Below are 20,442 nucleotides of genomic sequence, written 5' to 3'. Positions count from 1 at the left end.
TTGTCTGGCATCTCTGCGACAAACTCTGGTCATCAACTCTGGTTTTCAGTTGAAATTGGAATTGTTAATTTACCCAATAATAGGAGTGCATTGACGATTTTTTCTTAACTCGCAAAAATCTTCAAACAATTTGCTACCGATTGGTGATAAAATTTTTTGGAAATAATGAAATAGGGGGAATAACGCCTTTTTTTTCAGGGGTGATTTTTCAAAAATTTATTTTAAAAAAAGTACTAACTAGCAAATGTTTTTTATTAAATTTGGAATATCTATACATGAGGGGCTAATTGATCGGATCTGGGTGAACGTTGATTCCAACTATTTAAGCGACGGGCTATTCAGAACTCTCAAAAGTATGTGGAAAAAGTGAAAACTGAAAAAAAAAATTTTCACCGGCGGCCACAGGGTCAGATTTTCGGTTTTTACTTGGAACAAGGGTCAGATTTGTTAACACTTTCTTTTTTTATTTGGACAATGCATGCAAGCGGAGGGGCAAGAGTGGCTAGAATAGATTCTGCAACCTTCTCCGCTTGTTGGATAAAAATGTCAAGACTCCGCATACATGCATCTCCCCTCCACCCTCCCGTGAAATGTCGATTTTCGAGATTAAAAAAAAAACAATAATTGCATTTTTTATTTCAATAACGCATGAGTAAATAGGGATATGAACGCAGATTTAATATAGGCCCATAGAATTACGGGGACCGGCAAGGATTTGGAAAGTCTGAATGCAAGTCCTGCTTACACCTAACAAGTGCTGAAGTGGGACATAACCAGAGGTAGAAAGGTCTCGGAAGCACTTGGGAAGAGGCTTCCCAAGACCTATCCAGTTCTGAACGGAGAGACCTAAGTAGAATTTGTCAGGTCCAATTATTCGACTCGGGGTAATACTAAATTTTGATATTCAACTCACCAAAGTGTGTAAGTAATTCTGGACAATAAACTATATTTTTTAGAGTATGGAAGAGGTGGTGAATTCAACGCATGTTACTAGGGCACGTGATGAAATGGAAAATTGTTTTGTATTCTAAAAATGATGAATATCCTGTTGAATAAAAAATAACTGGAATTTTTCCATATCACTGGGAGATTTACTGCGGGCGTTCAGCATGCATGTATTTCGAGAGACCAAATGAAAATACTGGGATACAACATACCAGCTGCATTCCAAAGCTTTACTTCGAGTGATGGTCAGACACTAAAGAATTTGATTTATTCTCGTTCTTTGTGCACCACAAACTCTGGTTTTCGTTTCCAAGATAATAATTCATGGAGGTGAGAATGGCTCTAATTAATGCGGAAGGAACCATACATATGAAGGAGTTCTCCGTTTGTCGCCTAGTTTTCGTTTCTGTTATGTGAATGTTCACAGTATTTCTTGGACGATGTTCATGCATTTCGTATCTTTACTGCTGTAAACAATTTCAATTTTTTTCACGCACACTCTGATTGAAAATTCACTGTTGGAAGTTTTTTGCTGGAAATTTTTATCATTTATAGTTCCACTGAAGTTTCAAGAAATTCCGTCATTAAAAATCCGCAATCGATCGCGATTATTTCCAGGAAATCGATGGGAATGAGGAAAATTCAGATAAAAATGTTTATAAATTCTCAATTAATTGGAAATACAGTGTAATTTAGTACTGAATATTCATGTTTTCGGTGGAAGTTCAATAAGCCGAGGAATTCACAACTTTCTGCTGCTCAAAAATGTTGAATTAAATTGAATTTTCAGTGAAATTTGAAATTCCATAATTTTTTCCCATCTAAATCGGATTCAGTTGCTCTACTGAAACTGAAAACTGTCCTGAGTTTTCACACGCAGACAGAACTTTTAGAAAAAGTATCATGAAAATAACGTAAAGAATTTCTTTTCATTTCATAGGCCAAAAAGGCTTTCGTACCAGAATTATTTTTTGTCATGTAATTTCTATTAGATGCGATTCTACATGTGAATTGCCCCGATTTTACCGTATTTTCATGGAATTATTAAACTGAAATTTGCAGCTTGCTTCGAGTTCGCAATAATTTGAGTTCAAAATTGATGGAATACACGATTTTTCAGTCACCATACTCCGTCGCATTTTAGCGGGAATGTCGACTGATGAAAACATCCAGGATTCAATATGGAAAATTCACGGACAAATTTTTAATCATATTGCAGAATTGATTTTAAATAATTTACAGCAATAGCGGAACTCTGTCAAGCGCAAAATCGACATTTTCGGTAGTCATTTATACACTCACATTGAGAATGCGCTTGATTGAAATTTTTTCCCCACATATAGGCATTGTTCGTTATGAAAAGACTCGATTACGATCGATTGAACGTGATAACATGCACCCCAAAGACTACAGCGCTAAGCAGTTTTGGGGCAATCGCGTGGTATCCGGGTCGTGAATCTAAACTCAGCAAGGTTAAACAGTGTGACCTTGACTCTTGATAATCATTGAAAAATCCACTCAGATCAGTAATTCGGTACATGTTTTCAGGGTGATAAACTTCTTGAGGAGAGGTAGGGATAGAGTTTCATCCGAGTATTTCAGGTTTCACTGACCTTGACGTTGCCGAATTTCCATGTGAAAAGGATGACGGCTGGTAGACAGGCAATAACACAGCATTCCAGTATGAGAATAGCAGTTCTCATGAGCCAATTTAGGGATACGACACAGGGTGAGCCATCCTCACACGACTCGCAACCCTCGGCACAGGGTAGACACTCGAATATACCATCCAGCGAATATTGGCTCTCCTCACCCTGAAACAGCAGCGAATTGAACTATAAAGTTTGTAATTTGTGAAATATGGAATTTGTGAAATAACGAATGTTTGCAATTTTTAAGGTAAAACCCCTGTTGGGGTGAATTGTATAGAGCCTTGATGATGTGGGCTGTTCACTATTTAACATCGTAGTTTTTCCTAACACAACCGCATTCAATTCGACGTTTGAATAAGGAAAGAAAACCATTGCAACGCAGGATGAGGTGGTTTTTACGTTAGATTATTTTTTTTATCGGCTAAACGATTATTTTTTATTTTCCTCGCTTTTCGATATTGAGATTGCAGTTACAATTACAATCGCAGAGAATTTTGTTTTTATTTTCGGAAACACGTCACTGATTTTTAAAAATCTATTAACAATAATTTTTGATACTAGACACTGACTATAATAACCGTGATCATCAGAGATCAGATTAGTGAGTTTGATGACTGAAATTTGGTGATAAATTCCTGAAAATTAGATATAGATCCCTGAAAATCCGGAAATTAGTGATAACGTTAGTACACTGAGAAAAATATTTCTAATATCTGAAACAAATTTACTTGAGACAAGTAATTTTCCTTCAATCGCTTAATTCTCCCAGGCATCAGGCAAACGTCTTATGCTTTAAAATATTCTTGTACTCAAGTATGATTTTGTTGCAAAAATCCGATAGGTCATATATTCATGATGTAACGGGGCGCGATAGTGATAAATTGGAATTTATTTTCGAGGTCCGTGAAGCGCAAACATTCTGAGATTTAAGTAATTGGAAATAATTTATTTCTCTCAAGTAAATATGGTCTACATCCGAGGCAATTTTTCTCTCAGTTATAAGTGGGGGATACATTCCTGAAAATAAACAAATTTTTTTCTTTGTGATGCTAGAACGTAAAAAAAATAATTCATCACTCATGTAATTCGATGCAAATGAACCAAAATTTGTTGGTTTCCCTAGATAGTGTGGCCCTTTACGACAAAATTCACATCGTACTTTCCTATGTTATTTTCTTCCGTGTACTCAGAGAGTGTCACATGAAAAATACCTCTCAATGGGGCTGCATTCCTGGATCAGAGAGAAAAAATTTTGTTCGTCCGAAATTTTTCCCTTCATCTCAATAGTATATTAATGTGCCGGTGGGGAAATGGCGTGTAATTACATTCATTACAAATTAGATTTACCAACTAGTACTTTTTACTATCTTCATGCATTCCGTCGGGAGTGCACCTCTCCATGAAGTAGGTTTTAACTGAAATGTTCGGACACGCATTCAGGGGTTCACACCAAAAATTCAAAGGTAATCCTGATTCCTGTTCAAGTCCACCAGGTTTTCCATTCAATTTTCACCAAACTTTTCGTGTATTTTCAGAAGTCAGAAAACAAATCCGTATTACACTCAGAGAAATTGTTTTTTTCGATTCAGTGAATTTTATTTGAATCAAATGAGGTTTATTTGAATCAAACGAATTTCATTCAAAATTAATGTTACTTTTTATTTGGGTTTTCATTCACATCAAATAAATCGGTTATATCATCCGGATAAAGCATTTATTTGGAATGCATGAGTTATTTGCTCCACATGAATAAATATTCCTATTTTCAATGAAACAAATGTACGAGTTTATTAATTTTCGATGAAAATATTGTTGAAACGACTGGAAAAACGTCAAATAAACGGTTTTATTCGATTTAAATGCGTCATTTATTCGAGTATAGGGAATCTCCTGAGACCAATATAATCAAAAACATATAATGAGAGTACATCAAAGCGAACAAGGTTGTGGGCGATATTGAATGAAACATGGGTTACCGCAATAATTATTCCCAACCACGGTTGCCGTCATTTGGGATTCATAAATTAGCAACTTTCACGGGGTATATCTACACGGTATGTTTCCACCGTATGTAACGCTGGCCGAGCGTCACGTACGATCATTTAACATTCTATCATGGTCGGGTCCACAGTATCAAGTGTTGTTTCACCCCTGTGACAACTGTAAAATCATTCCGCAGTGGACTCCATTCACGCCAGTTTCAACGTAATGAATGTGAGTGGGGCTAAACCAGACACGGCATTTGTATATAAACGAACAAACTTCTGACCCTCGCTAATTATATGGCTTGTATGATGTGGTACATCAGATAGTTACGATGCGCTTAGAATTACGAATTACGGTGCGCTTAGAAATTCCGTTGAAGTATGCTTGGGCGGTTTTGATTGCTCCGCATTGAAATATCCTTCAAATTTACGTTTACCAACGTTGACTAAAACTTCATCGCATGACTCCAGTAGCCGCAGAATTTTCTTCATTATGAGGAAAATGAAGTTTTGTAGAAAAATTTATGTGCAAATTTTTCAGCGACACCGAAAAAATTATTAGGGGCACCGTAATTTTTAAAAAGAATTTTTCTAAGTGTCAAAGACAATTTTTTATAAATTAATTGAAAGAGGTATCTCTATTTTCGAATAATTTTCACTGAAATTTCTGGTGCTCTTCTTGGAAATTTTTATTAAGCACACGTTCCGATGAAATTTCAAGGAATTTCGTAATTGGAAATTTACATTTTGATAAAAAAATCAATAGAGATAATAATCGCCTGCATACCGAAAACTATGTGGACTGGTTTTCACTCCTTTCGATGTGAACCCAGAGTTGAAATTCACTCAGAATTTTTCACCACGTATAAACGAGAATATTGGGATTTCAAGATGATGTTAAGCATTCCACTTTGGGCCACCTTTCCTCATTCTTAAAATTCCAATTAATGAGAAGTTCTAATAAGTTGCGGATATTCATTGAAAACCCCATGGGATTGGAAATTCCATACAATTTCAATACTCTAAATCAAATTCAATGTCGCTTTCCTAAAAATGACTACTAGACTGTCTGAGCCTCATTAATTTTGAACAATGAAGAATTGAGTTAACTACCAATGTATGCAATGTCTTTCCATTTATAGCGTAATATATTACCCATATAACATCAGAAAGTGATGGTTCACAAATTTCAAGCTTGTCAATACCTGCGTCAATACCCAATTTTGAAAAATAAATAAATCCTCTCTTCCAGAATCTGCCATATCCTCCCTGTGCTGTAATTCCATCGAAAATGATTTCATCCTCCTGAACATCCGAAGTAGTTCATCACAAGCATCAATTTATATTGAAGATACCGAGATAGATACGGATATAAGTACCAGCTTCCCTAGAACTGTCCCTCGGGTCAATTCTGAAGGTTGGCAGTAGCTCGCACAGTAGCTGGGTTTATGGAAATGGCAGAGCTTCCGGGCAGTACGAAACTCCTCGAGAGGATTAAATTCCCGAGGGAAAATCTTCGAGGATTCGCCCCCCAATGAATAAGGAGATACTGTCGGCAGTGTCTAATAAGGCTTGTGTTGGAAAAAAGGGAATGAAAATAATCTTCAACAAATGGGAATTGATCGGATGGAAAAAAAAGATGCAGTGCCTGTCGATTTTTACCCTGTATAAATAATCCTTCCTGGGATTTGAAATGGAGTTTCGATTGCAACACAATGCGGTGAAACCAGCGACCCAGGCATCAATCCTGGCCACCGCATTTGGCACTACCCTCGCTAGAGATGAATATGTCATTTTGTTAGAAGTGGATCCGGGATTTGCTGTTTTTTTTAACAATAAACCGGGCTGAATAAAACTCTTCACAAAGGGGTTCAATATCACAGCTAGAATAAAAAAAAGATGAAATTGATATGAGTTTGAAGTTCGTTCTTATCGAGATTGCTATCATTGCAGGTTCTGCCTCTCGAGATGAGTGAGGAGAAATGAGAAAATTCTATGGAGAAAATACTTCAGTTCCATCCCGCCATACGAGGGAGATATTCAACAAGCTCGTCAACGAGAGATCATAAAGCGCCAGGGTGCTAACCTATGGTGAACGCGGTATTTTTATCACGGGGTTTCTCATGATTTTAGTGCCGAATGTCATGACTCTGTTTTATTATGCAATTTCCAATTATTAAACTACGGAAATTCTCAATATACGCGGAAATTGAAATCCCCATTTTTCCTTGAATCATGGAGAGCAGATAAAGTTGTTGTTGTGATGTGATTATCATTTTTACAATAATTTTGTTTAATGATAATTTTTCTAACATCTCAAAGAAGAATTATCCTGAAATCTCGTCTTTTACTTTGGATCGAAGGGCAGATACAAGAGAAATGGTGATCTTTCGCCGTTTACTCCAATGAATTGACGGTTCTGCACTGCTAAAAAAATTGGTTGAATTTTCCGGAACAATTCAGATAAAGTCGCATTTTTATTAACGGCAGGAAGACGGGAAATCCACACTTTACATGAATTTTCAAGTGAAAATGAATATTAACAGCCAAATTCCCGTGAGTTTTCATGAAAGTACTTTAAAATTCTTGGAATTCCAGGGATTTTTTAAGGAATTCCTTGAAAATTCAGAGCAATCTGGAATTCAAGGAGAGATTTCTCTTAATTTTCCAGATTTTTCATTAATTTCCCTGGAAGAATTAAACCGAAATTTATAGTTTCGACGAATTTATCCATGAAATTACGAATTTCAATGACCAAATTCCTTGAAATTTCAGTGGAAAATTATTAACAGTGTGTAGTTTGTTTAATTTGTTTAATTTGTGTAATTTTCCTAGAAATATCCGGCTTAATTATACTAAGAATTTAATTAAATAATCCTATCGTAAAAAGGAGAAAGGAAATCGATCTCGAAATATCTCGAAAATCTTGAATAAGCGTAAGCGTAAGACCGAAACCGAAGCGCCACTACGTGAGGCGATGAGAAGGCCGATCTCGTACAGTAGAATCCCGACCAGGGAGCACATTTGTTATCTTACATCGCGCCAAATTTTCCAGTGAGTTAATATTCATTGCAAATGAAAATTGATAATGAAAGTTTACCAGCTATTTTCAAGAAATTGAGGCAAAATTAGAAAAGCCATAAATCACAATCAATGAGTCAAGACCAATATCGTAACTCTATCGGATATCCTCCAAAATACCCTCAATCGAGAATTTGATTTGCATGCGTTCAGGTATTTGTGAAGTTTCCATTGTTGAGAAACTTCATGATGAAGACATCGAGCAGTCTATTGCCTACATTGTCAGCGTCCCTGGGGCGAAGGTATGCCTCATTATTGAACATCCAACTTATTCATACCCGGTGATAGCAATGAAGTTCAAAACTTAGTTATGTAAGATATTCTCGTCAGATCGCACGAGCAGATTAATATGAGATTCTCATCTCAGGGCAAAGTGTTATATTTCTCAATGAAATACCACGTAATGTGATCTTGTGGAAGTCACCGAATAATGCATGCGATTCCTTTGAAGGAGTTCGTTTCGTCGCCTTGATGTTCTCCGAAGCATTTGAATAAAGTTTTTAATTTATTATTGAATAAACATAAAAGTATAATTCCTCAACTCTAACGAGAGAATGTTTTTCATGCAGTGAAGTTCAACATCGCCTTTTTTATCTCATTCTTGTTAAAGTATACATTGAAAGGAAACTTTTAATTTCCAAACTTTACTTATCAAATATGATGTAGGAAGTGCCCATCCTGAGGTGCTACTACTCCAAAGCTGCTACTACTCAACTACTTCGGAACCAGTACATGCAGTAGTCGAGTTAGAGAAGAGGATCCACAAGAAAAAGATCCGTGGACATTACCAGGCGTCTTTTTTTTATTTCTATGATCATGTCCCTACACTGTTAGAAATTTTTGAAATTTCATAGAAGATATTATAGTAAATCTCATGAGATTGATATTGAAAAAATGGTTATGAAATTTCCAGTTTTAAGTGAAATTCACGGAAATTCATGAGTTCAGTGAGAGTGAGATGGAAATTTCACAACTTGATTGAATTTTCAGTGAATATAAATAGGCAGAAACAACATGACATGAATTTTCAAATTTTCACTGAATTTCCCTGATTTTCTGAATTTTCACAGAATAATTGAACTAAAAATCAAGTATTTTATTGATTTCCAGATCATTGGAACAGAGAATCAATGGAATATTTAATTTTTCAATGATAGGATTTCCTGAAATTTCAGTGGAACTTGAACACGATAAAAATTCCCGGAATTTGCAAATTTTAAAATTCAGCTTTGGATTGCGGTTTTAAAATTATTTCCAACCGAGGAATAATTTTTTCCGCGTCTCGTCCAGTTTAATTGAGAAAATGAGGATGATTCACTGAAAAGTATCCATTAGTTCCTTTTCCACTGTCCCAGTAACATATAAGTTGTTATCGAATCAATCACCATTATCATAAATCCTGAAATGATGTGTTAAAAATGAGGAAATAAAGAGTGGATAAATAAATGCACGTTACAATGACTTATGATTACACTTGAAAGATAAATCAAATGCTCCGTGAATACAAATTCATGAGAAAATATGAGCTTGCGCGGTGTTACATTCGTCAATAAAACCACCGAACGAGCGTGGTAAAGCATCGAAAGAACAATTACACCATTTGACGAACGTTTTATATGTAATGTTTTTAATGGTGTAATAACGGCTATGGTGACAATTTTTTATTTTCACGTATCTCTCGCACTAAAGTAATGTAACAACGGTACAGCTGTTGCCGCGAGTGCGAGAATTATTTTTGAACATTTCAAGCGTTTCACTTGTTACATGCGCTGTTTAAATTATTCATTGAGACTAATGAGTTTAGCTGAAAATTAAAATGTGTATTTATCACACTTTTCAAAATTTTTGGTTACATTTTTTACTATGAAAGGAACTTAAATTACAGAAATAATATCCTGAAGTAAGAGAATAGCATTTGCGTTCGATGAATTCATATTATGTTTCGTGCATTACAATTAGAAAATGCAATTCATCTAGAGTTTCCAAATTTCTTGTGACCAGTTGAAGTATTTATGTGCATGTACACAGGTATTCAATTACTCCAGTCATAAAGGAACCGCATTGTTTCCATTTTGATAACCCATTACCCGAAGTTTCAGTCATAACTTGGGCAAAAACATTTAGACAAGAACCTCTTGTTTCAGCTCTAACATGATACATTAAAAATAATATTCTCTGCTACAGACGAAAGAAGAATTACGAAAATTAATTGCAAGAACGTCTGAAATATCATCACTTATGACGTAAAAAACATTTTGTCACTCCGTTCGAACGCACGGAGAAAAAAGTTGGAGAACAATTACCAAAGAATTCTTGTAATCGTCGAGCGGAATCCATTTCTAGATCCTTTTCACCCTATATTGCAAAAAATGGAAGAAAATAGTGAGATTTCCCCGCTGACTTGAGAAAATCTACTAAAGGTGAGGGTTATTTTTGCTTAAACTATCAATTTACCATTTATGCTGTCAAAAAATATCTCATGAATGTGAATGACTGCTCAATATTATGTAATATTGATATTTTTTATGACATTAAGAAATATTCACTCAATTATTAATTGACAATTCCATATTTTCAATTATTTAATTAATAGTCAATTGGTAAAAATTTAAATTACCAGTTATTATATTATTCGTCAAATTTCAATGAAGATAAGTAAATCTTAATTATTGTAAGGTACAACTTCTCATAATATTACTAAATTAATGATTGATGGCAATCTATAGATCAAAATGAATCCATTTTGCCGTACTTCACTGTAATTTCCCTCATATTCTTTCCTCTTTGTATTATCTAAGCAAATCTTTCTCTGCAAATCCAATTTTTCGACTGCCTCTTCACTTCGTAGATACTTGATAATCCCAAAATGATCGTATTTCTTCCCCCGATTTCAATATTGAATTATCAGTGAAAGCATGGATTCAGGGATAATGCAATACTCACGATCTCATGATACTTCACTACCACTGAAATGGAATACCACATTGTGCACTCGCTATAGAGACGGAATGGGACATCGAATTACCTCAGGTCTCAGGGAATAGAATCCTACAACTAACAAGTTGGTAGTTGCCTCTCTTTTCATCCACATGATTGTGAGCACTACCAGATTTCCAGGAAAAAAATAGCAAAAGTTCAACTAATACTCGTACGAAGAGAATAATCTGTTAAAAATGACGAGTAATCCTTGAAAATCTGGTGTTCTGGTGAAAATCCCCGCCAGTCCGGTACGCTATAGAATTAGTAGAGTTCGGGGATAAAATCAAATATTAAAGGTAAAACCCAAGTTCGAGTAGAAAAAGCCATATGGTGAAGAGTAAGGTATTGCACGGGATAATTCCAATACCAATGTGGGCATCCGCATGAAAAGGACACACTTTGGCGACATTGGAGTTATGCATATTTAATTGATTTTAATCAGATTCCTCACATTTTTAATGAAAAATTATCCCGATAGTATGAAAAATGCCGTCAATGTAATAGGCTATAAAATCAATTGAACATTGTTTTAAAGGAGATGTGAAGAGAAAAACGTGGATATCGGAAACTAGATATGACAAAGTGGACCTACACATTTATTACATTTTTCACTAGGATTTTTGTAAATATTCTTGAAAAGCCATTTTGTTTCACGCTGATTAAATTGAAGGAGTAATTTCCAACAGATTTCCTTCTCCATACGAATTTATCTCAGAAATACTCAATTTGTGAGTCTCATACAATTTTATCTGAATTCGTTCCTCTCGACATTTTGATGCTTATAACTCGATAAATTCCCCCCATGATGTTTAATTCTCACGATCTGCATCAAGTGCTATCACTTGATGCCATTCATTTTTTAATGAATTTTATAAAATTTTTATAGATCAATTCGCTCCAGTCACCTTCATTTTCTGAAAACGAGGGAAGTTTTTCTCTCCATTACCAATTGCATTTTGAAAGGATGTGATTTTTTGGTTCATCACATATTGATGTCGTTTATTGATTTCTCCTTCAGGCGAAAAATCACAAATCCCACACGAAAAGAAACGATTTATTTGAATTAAATAAAATTTATTGGAACTAAATAAACAGGTCTATTCAAATTCTTTAATAGCAATTTGAATAAACGGAATGTAATAAAGCTTTCATGCAAACTTAAACTTGATTTTGATTGGCTGTTTTGCTTTGCATTACAGAATGCGAGTGGAAAAAACTTGGAAAATCGATGCCCAAGCAATCTGACAGAAAAATCTCAAGAGAAAAACTCGAACAGAAATTGGAAATCTACTGACTTTTTCTTATCGAATAGAGTCACCCCAAAAAACAAATAGAATTTTTCAATAGAATTCCAACAGAATTGTCCAGCGAATTCGCTAGGTTTTCTATTGATTTTTTTTTATACGTGACTCGTCATTAGGATCCCCAGTGAGGTTGCATACTTGCTGATTAATTAGTGACTCGCTGCCTCACTGCAGCCGAACAGTTTTACGTTACTTTGTACAGTGACATTAGTGTAGCCATTAGTGTGACCATTGCTTTGTACAGTAAAAGCCTCGGTGACTGCACTCAATGTCCGCCGTTATTTCCTCCTAGAATCAATCCCAGTTGAATTTCCCAGCATTCCCTCTCACAGACTCCTCCAAACCCATCTCCCCAATATCTCACGCCCGGTTTTAAAACAGACTGATTCAATAATTTCCTACACTAAAAATCTTTTCATTAGAATAGCAATTCAATTGCTTCATTTCCCCAGATGCAGGAGCCGTCTTCAACATCGAAAATTGATGGCCTCTGCAAGAATTTCCGCCTCTCCATACTCCACAATACATCATTCAACTGTTTCCGATATTAAGCATTACCCACAAGTACAGTCATAAAATCGTCATAAAGCGAATGTGCCTTCTCCCTGACCCTGCGGTAATATCGCCCTATCCGGAGATATCACTGCTGCATCATCGGATCATGAATCCTTACGAGCACTGTGCGATATCGAAGTCAATGTGTGCGCAATGCACGAGAGAATACAACCTACGGAGCCTTGACTCCGTTTTAGGTGCAAAGAGATGCCAACAGGATTATCGAATCACTGTCGAAATAGATTGCACATTGCAGGGTAAAAGTTGTACACCTCTGTTAAAGCCCCCGTGAAATCTCCTTACTGAAAGTACTTTCTGAAATGTACCAAACTCACCGGAAAAGGTACAGAAAAAGTTGATGTAGGGGAGGGTGGGGCAAAACCGCCCCCCTTCAATTGTCAATAACTTGTGAATGACATTGTGAAAATTCCCAGTTTCAAATTCATTTTGAAGATAATTTTTCATTCTTCAAAACGAGCTCTAACTCATCCCAATCGGATTATTGAATCGGAAAATATTGACGATTGAAGGGGGGCCGTTTTGCCCCATCCTCCCCTAGTAAAGTTCCGAGTAAATTTTTATCATTCAACGAAATATGAAACTTCAAGGGGAAATAAAAAATGATAATAAAAATATAACGGTCTGTTGTGCCGTATGAAGTTGACAAAGAGGAGAATATTTCTGTTATCCATTCTCGGATAAGATAAACTGGCTATTTCCCCGGCTATTAGAGATGAAAGTTCTGCAGAGTTACTCCACCATATTGTTTTTGTCACTGAGTGTACTGGGGGAAAATTCAGTCGACAGCTGTGAACCAGCCGGCAAGTGAAATAGTTTGACGAGACGAATTTACCTCATTCTCTGTTTTCATCAGTTCTGCATGTGGCTGTGGACCAATGATTAAATTAATCATTTTCCATTCTCGTAAAAGTGCTCTACATTTTCATCACTCTGTTTGCTAATATTGGTAGGAAAGAGAGAGATAAAAATAGTTTTATTGCTGGAAAACCTCTAACCAAGCAGTTTATTACCGGAAATTCACGGGGGGAGTAAATTGACTTATCCTCAAGCAAATATTCGTTAGAGACGGAGTATCCATTACCATATTCATCAGTTTTGAGTTAATATTCAACGAAAAGTTAGATCCAGAACTGACGGGGAATACTGGTGAACCGGTGATGTTATTGGGAGCTTCACATCGTCTGGAATCCCGTTTGTTTGGTGAGTGGATGATGGCTCGGGATTAGGGCGCATTAAATAATTATGGACACTATGATATATGGGGTATTTCATGCCTACTCAGCCACCTTGATTTTCTTTGACTTATGAATTTTAATTGGCGTGGTGAAGATTGGGTCCTGTATAAATAGAGGATTTCCGTAAAATTTTATCGTCTTGGTAGCTAACGAAAATTTTACTGGACGAAAGGTAATCATGGAACGAATGTATTTTACGATTCGTTCCGTAAAAAAACACATCTGTGGATGCAAAAATTGTCGTTCGTCCATCTGAAGGTCATGGAGACGAATGGAAGTAAAATTTCCAGGGCCAACGGATAACAAATTCGCTATTCGGCTCGCACTTTTTCCCCGATATAGGTTGAAAAAGTACTGAAAATCGAGTTTGAATTTTTTTCTTTTCTGAAGTGCGATGACACTATTAGAAAAATTTAAATTTCATGCAGAGGCGTCAAAAAAAATTGAATTTCTGATTTCACTGAAAATTCAATAAAATTCCAAATTTTTAACAAGCAAAAGGACAAGAATTCCTCGACTTATTCCAACTTTCAATGGAAACATGAACATTCGGTGCCAAATTACGTAAAATTTACAATTAATTGAACATTCATATAGTCATCGCATAAATTTCCCGGAATTTTACTGATTTCCATTAATTTTCATAGAATAATTGAACTGAAATTTAAAGTTCCCATTGATTTCTCCCTGAAACTCTTCATTTTCAATGACAAAATTCCTTGCAATTTCAATGGACCTAAAATGTAATAAAAATTTTGAGCAAATCTACCAGAAATTTTAGCCAAAAATTTAAAAATTCAATCCATTAATAGCCATAGTGTCTGATTTCGCAACGAATATCCCATATATGAACAAAAAAGAAAGGCTGGAACACTCACCACCATGAGTTTTTCAAATTCCTCCTCGATAACTGTGCCATTGTAATATCGCTCCGAGGATTTTGTGTCAGGATAATAAAATCCCCGCTTGCATACGCACCGATAGCTCCCCCGTCGAAATCCAAGGCCCGGAATAGCAATGCACTGCGAAAAGATCAAGATCAATGAAGATACTGGCATAGAAAGATGTTGAAAGAGTTTTGATTTTCAGGGACATGCCACTGATTGTTAGGAACGTGTCACTAATTTCGAGGGACAAATCACTGAATATCAGGAATTCTTCTGCAATTATTAAGGATTCGCAATTGTGCAATTCAGACAGCAAAATTCTGAAATACATAATTTTATTTACAACATCTTATTTTCTCTTAGTGTGAATGCAAAAAACATGATTATTTCTAAGCCGAACGGTACATACGGCACACACTAGTACCATAGAATTTGCGGACAGAAAATTTGAGAGAAAATTTTCTATGCTACAGTACGCAATACACTGAGAGAAAAACGAACAAATTCTCAAACAAGTCTCTACTAATTCTCAACTAATAAAATTGTCAGTTGAGAATTATCAAAAAACTAATTGTTTGGTTCCAGTTTGAAATTCTCAAACATGAATAATAGCTCTGCTTTCAATAACAACGAAATATTTGAATCAAAATATCTTATATAGGGAAAAAATTGCTGTCACATCGTTATTATTATTTCATTAAAAAATTAATTCCTCGTCTGCGATTATTGGGTAACTGAAAGGACAAACTACTATCTCTCGTTTCATATAAAACGAGCATCGAATAACAAAGAAGTATTGTTAAAAACTACATTTCTCGCTTGCACAGAGAATAAACGTTTTTTGAAAAACCGAAATCTATTTTTGTAATAAAAAATTTCAATCTCGGCGCACGCTTCGCATGTTTTGCCCAAAAAATACTTTTTTGATCATTTTTAACAAGCAATTTGTTTTCGCACATCTATGCACTCTGCTGTTTTTCTCTCAGTGTACCAATAGCCCTCCTGAACTGGCGCTCGCCCGCCGGCCGATTCAACTCCAGCCAGGGCTCAGTTAGCACGGCGCCGCCCGTATCATTTTACCATTTATGAAAAAACACGTTTCGAAAAAAAAAGATTAATTTTGGGTTTAGAGGAAGGTTTCAACTTCTAATGAATAGGAAATGGTAGTAGAACTAGGAAAAAAGTGGCGATTTAATGCAAAAAGTTGATTTGAGCGAGTATGAACGCAATAAAAATTGTCAATAAATTCAATACAACCGAAAATAGGCATTGTAATTTTTTCAGATTTTCATCGACTCTCATTTCATTGAAGAAAGAAAAATTCGAAAACGGGCGGCGCGGTGCTGATTGAGCCAGTTCAGGAGGGATAGTCAACACAATCACGAAAACATCCAAATTGCTAGATCCCAAAGATACCTACCTCGGTAGTGCGTTTTTTACATTTGTCACTGGCAGCAAAAATATTGATGGCTGACGAGCCGAGTGGTACTGGGCACTGGTCAATATCCACTCGTCTCAAATCAATGTCGATTCCACTAGTGCCTCTGAAATCATACAAATATCACCAAAATTGGAATTTGTTCTGAGAAACAGGTTATAGAGATGCAACTTCGTTACGAGAATCTCCTATTCAGTTAAAACATATTTGAATCTTTAACATTGCGTCGATGTAAAACTTACGGATTCAATTTTTGGACCGATATTAAATTTTCGTGTGCGTTCCCCCAATTAATCGACATATCAATTTATTACTGAAGCTCTATGGCAATCGATCTCCATTATAGCGCTTTGTAGTTGTGATTGCCATGTGTTACGATTTGAAATGTTCCAATTATTCACGTTTCACGTTAATTTTCAAAAGCTAACGAATGAGCTTTCCAACTCCTTCTGAATACTGTTCCCGTCCAAGTGGAATTCCGGGAAAATTCAGCTGATTAAATTTCCACATATCTGGGTACTAACGTTGAACGGCAGATTCCATTTTTAATCACGAAACGGAACAGAAGCTTGTTATTCTCACAACCGAACACTGAGCTTACTCTCCGTTTTAAAATAATCTTGGAATTAAAACGTGTGGAGTTTCAGCATTTTTGTAAAGATCCCGTGACTTTAATGAGTTTATTTCATGTTTATTTCATGGACATTGCTTTGCACTCTCTACTTCCTGATGTACGTACGAATACATGCAAGTTTGTTAATTACGACAGGAGCCAGTCCCTGTGGACTGAAAGTGAAAAAGACCCTCATTTTACGCTGTGCGTTTGTCGCACACCGTCTCCAGCTCGAAATATAATTGACATGCAATTCGAAATGGTCTGTTTTCCTCACATGTTGCAAAATCTACCAGTCCCTAGATATTCATCACACGTAAAATTACCCGGAGATGGGAACCACCAAAACTGCTCTGATCAGTTACCCAGTGAACTCATGACCACGAACGAGAATGGTTCAAGCATGACAAGTTTGTAATCCAATTTGTCACAAAAATTGGAGTGCGTGGCGCTGACATGTCGATAGGTGTCAACCCGTTCTGTGAATTAAAAATCCCGTCCACTGGCGATTGGAATGCTTTCAACCGAATTCCACATATTCTGATTTCCAGTGATCGGGACGTGAAACTCTTCATATTCATTGCCATGAGTACCAATTAATTTGAGAGTCTGGTACAGGCATGAAATACTGATTTCAGTGATGAATGTTTTCGTACTAAACCTGTGAATCAATAATGAGAAAGTCAGCCGTTCGGGGGGACAGATTGGTGCCTTTGTGATGCGTAACAGAATTAAAAGTATTGCAGTGTGAACAAGTTGATAAGGTAAACTGTTAGGAATTGTTCCCTGTCGCAATTTAAGGCTAATTCTGTTGGAAATTTTTCGATATTTCATGGAAAATATGGTAGAAATTCTCATGGCAGTGACACTGAATCCGATTTAAGGGAAAACGGTTATGAAATTTCGAGTTTTAGGTAGAAGTCAAGAAAGTCCATGAGTTTTCAGGGTAGTGAGGCGGGAATTTTACAACCTGACTGAATTTTCAATGGAACATGAATATTCAGAAATAAAATGACATGAATTTTCAATTTTTCCCTGAATTTTCCTGATTCTTCCGAAATTTCACATTTAGGCCCGCTTGCACCAAGCCCTGTTATCCAAATAACCCCCAGGGTAAAATTTATTCTCGGGGTCAATTATAAAGATATTTATCTTTGTGCTTAAAATTTTACTTTCGTCCATCCCCACGTCACATGACCAAATTACGACAGCATTAACATATGACCGTCTCATTCCACTAAAGAATATCATGGTCACTCCTCAGTTTTATGACATACTTTCTGACACAAATTTTATGTTCCCGTCATATGACCCTCTGAATAGCAATAACAATGTCAAACTACTCAAAAGTTCATGATAGCTACTCCATTTTATGACATTTTTTGCGACACAAATCTTATGTGCCCGGCGTACTCCATCGAAATAGCAATGTGAAACTACTCAAATTATGACCAAAAAAAATATGACGTCACATGACTGTCTAGAATAGAATAATCTAGATAATTTTTCTTCACCTTTTGTCTCCGCGCGGGAAATGTTTCTCCGAGAATTCCATTCCTTTATCGCTGTCAACGATTCCTAATATAAGAGCACCTGCCCAGCATATTGCGATATTCATGAAGTCTTCGCATAAACGAGTCATATCATATTCCCCCCCCCCCTTATCGATTCTTCATTTGCAAGGTGATGAGAGTGCACATTATAGCCGATGAATTTCTGAATTCTCTATTTCAATATTCCATTATCTCATAGGAGCCACTGCCAGTCACGCTCCATCGAGAATTATATTCGTTTACGATCTACTTCTCCAGTTGCAGCTCGATAGTTCACTGTTTGGAATGATCTCCAAGTGGTACTTTATTTCCACCATAATTTTTCTAGTCTGCAAGTTCTCCCGAGACCTCTGAGATACTTGCGTATACTTTCGAATCGTAACGACCTCTCATTGAGGAGAGAATGAACAACGGCTCATCAACTCCTTCGTTGTCTCCTCCTTCTTCTTCTTTTTCATCTTTACGAGCTCATCTCCACGTTTCACTGTGCTATGTGTATTTTATGACGTACTTTGTAGTACTACTTCAGCACTACTAGATATCTCCTCTTAAAACACTCGGAAAGCCATTATGTGTGTATTTTTAACGGTGAAAACTCACTAAGCGCGGTGCGTACTTGTGGTTTACCCAAACTATTCTCAAACTTTCCGTGTTATTTCGAAAATCTATTAGGTCGTTCGCAGGTTGTTAAATCACAGCGAAATCTAGGTACTATAATTAACACTTCGAATCTGCAACAATTTTGGAAAAATTTTCGTAAGTCTTCGCCAGATAACGGAACCACCGCGGAGGTGATCGCGGTCAATATTCAGTCAGACACGGCTTACATAAAGACGACTCCAAACGACGATTCGATCACGACGATTCGTTTGAAAAAATCTCATCCTTACATTTCTTTTTACAATTATCATCAAACCCGTCGATTAAATTACATTGGGAATTCCTCCATTAAAAAAAAAATTGAACATTTGCGGTCGGCAATATATTTCGCCGCACTTGTACAAGACTTGGAAATATTTCAAATTTATCTTACAATTAGCTTAAAAGATTGGTTTCTTTAGAATCTTTTTCTATTTTAATTCGTAACGAAGATATTCATTCATAAATGAATAAATAAATATATATTTATACTTTTTTAATAACCTTTTTTATTAATAAAAAATGTTTGAATAAAATGGAAATTTGTCAGAATTTCAGACGTGAATTAAGATGTTTAAACACCTGTTCGTCCGAAATTTACATTTTCATTTTCATTTTATCCAGACATTCATTTTCGCTGTGTATGCGTTAAAAAGGATTCCAACGCAAAAAAATTGTCAAAGTACTCAGACATTCCTCATAAAAACACACGAATGGCATTAAAAAAAATTTCAAACTGTGTGTTCAAAAAAAATTGTAGCAAATACAAAAAGTGAATGTATTAATAATGACTTATTCATAAAAATCATTACTCTGAAATGATAATAAATAGTAATAACCCTGAGTCAGACCCCGACATCTTGGCCTGCATCCAGAATTTTTTAATGCAAGGATCGCCCGAATCTCTTACCGTTCATTTTCTCATGCGATAAACAGACGACGGATGTGAAGGATTCCTCCCGATAGAAATTCGAAAATCCTCTTTGCCCTCTCTCAGAATTTCCAATCTCAGAAGAATTGAAACCTCACCTATACACTGGTATGCGAGTGTTTCGACATAATAGAAAAATGTATACGATATGGTAGGTAATACCTTTCATACCAGAGAGTGTAACGAGTTTCTGGGGAAATATCTTCGACTCTTGAGAAATAGCAGTGGAAGTTTTCACTTCCCGAAAAGCACGGCCCCCACTATCATTGAATAAGCACTGGCAGAATGTATTGCTCAATTGCGGTTGTAGCTGAATAGAAAAGAAATTGATCAATTGATCAATCCTTGGCTGTATAGTGCTCAAGCATTTTGACATGTATAGAACTGTTTGTAGAAAAGGAATTGCAAATGTGCCCTCTGAAGCTGACGCTAAATAACGCGATTTTTCAACCTATTGAATAAATTCATAATGCAGCGGTGCAACTAAGGGGAAGAATTCCATATTAAACAACATATGGCAACAAATCCTGGGAAAGTGTCACAGCCCGCATATAATCCCCAGCAGGTAATGGTTCAAGAGCCGTTATTGCTGCATTTTCTTTCAGCCACGAGCTCTTGCTCTCT

The 20,442-nt window shown here is 36.1% G+C and overlaps 1 protein-coding gene across 1 annotated transcript in view; it reads right to left on the bottom strand.

The window, feature by feature from the left end:
• Positions 1-20,442, bottom strand: part of LOC107038581 (probable G-protein coupled receptor CG31760) — a 105,147-nt gene that overhangs the window by 35,285 nt on the left and 49,420 nt on the right. Inside the window, exons 3-5 of the mRNA XM_015257803.1 lie at positions 16,065-16,188; positions 14,636-14,779; positions 2,559-2,759 (exon numbers count right to left, since the gene is read on the bottom strand). Of these exons, the coding sequence (XP_015113289.1) occupies positions 2,559-2,759; positions 14,636-14,779; positions 16,065-16,188 (469 nt within the window). The remainder of the gene's footprint in view (positions 1-2,558; positions 2,760-14,635; positions 14,780-16,064; positions 16,189-20,442) is intronic.

This window comes from Diachasma alloeum, unplaced genomic scaffold, assembly GCF_001412515.2.
Source record: "Diachasma alloeum isolate Michigan unplaced genomic scaffold, Dall2.0 Dall_scaffold_00176, whole genome shotgun sequence".
NCBI lineage: Eukaryota > Metazoa > Arthropoda > Insecta > Hymenoptera > Braconidae > Diachasma > Diachasma alloeum.
Note: the sequence above shows the minus strand (reverse complement) of the source record. Positions and strands in the feature narration are given on the sequence as shown.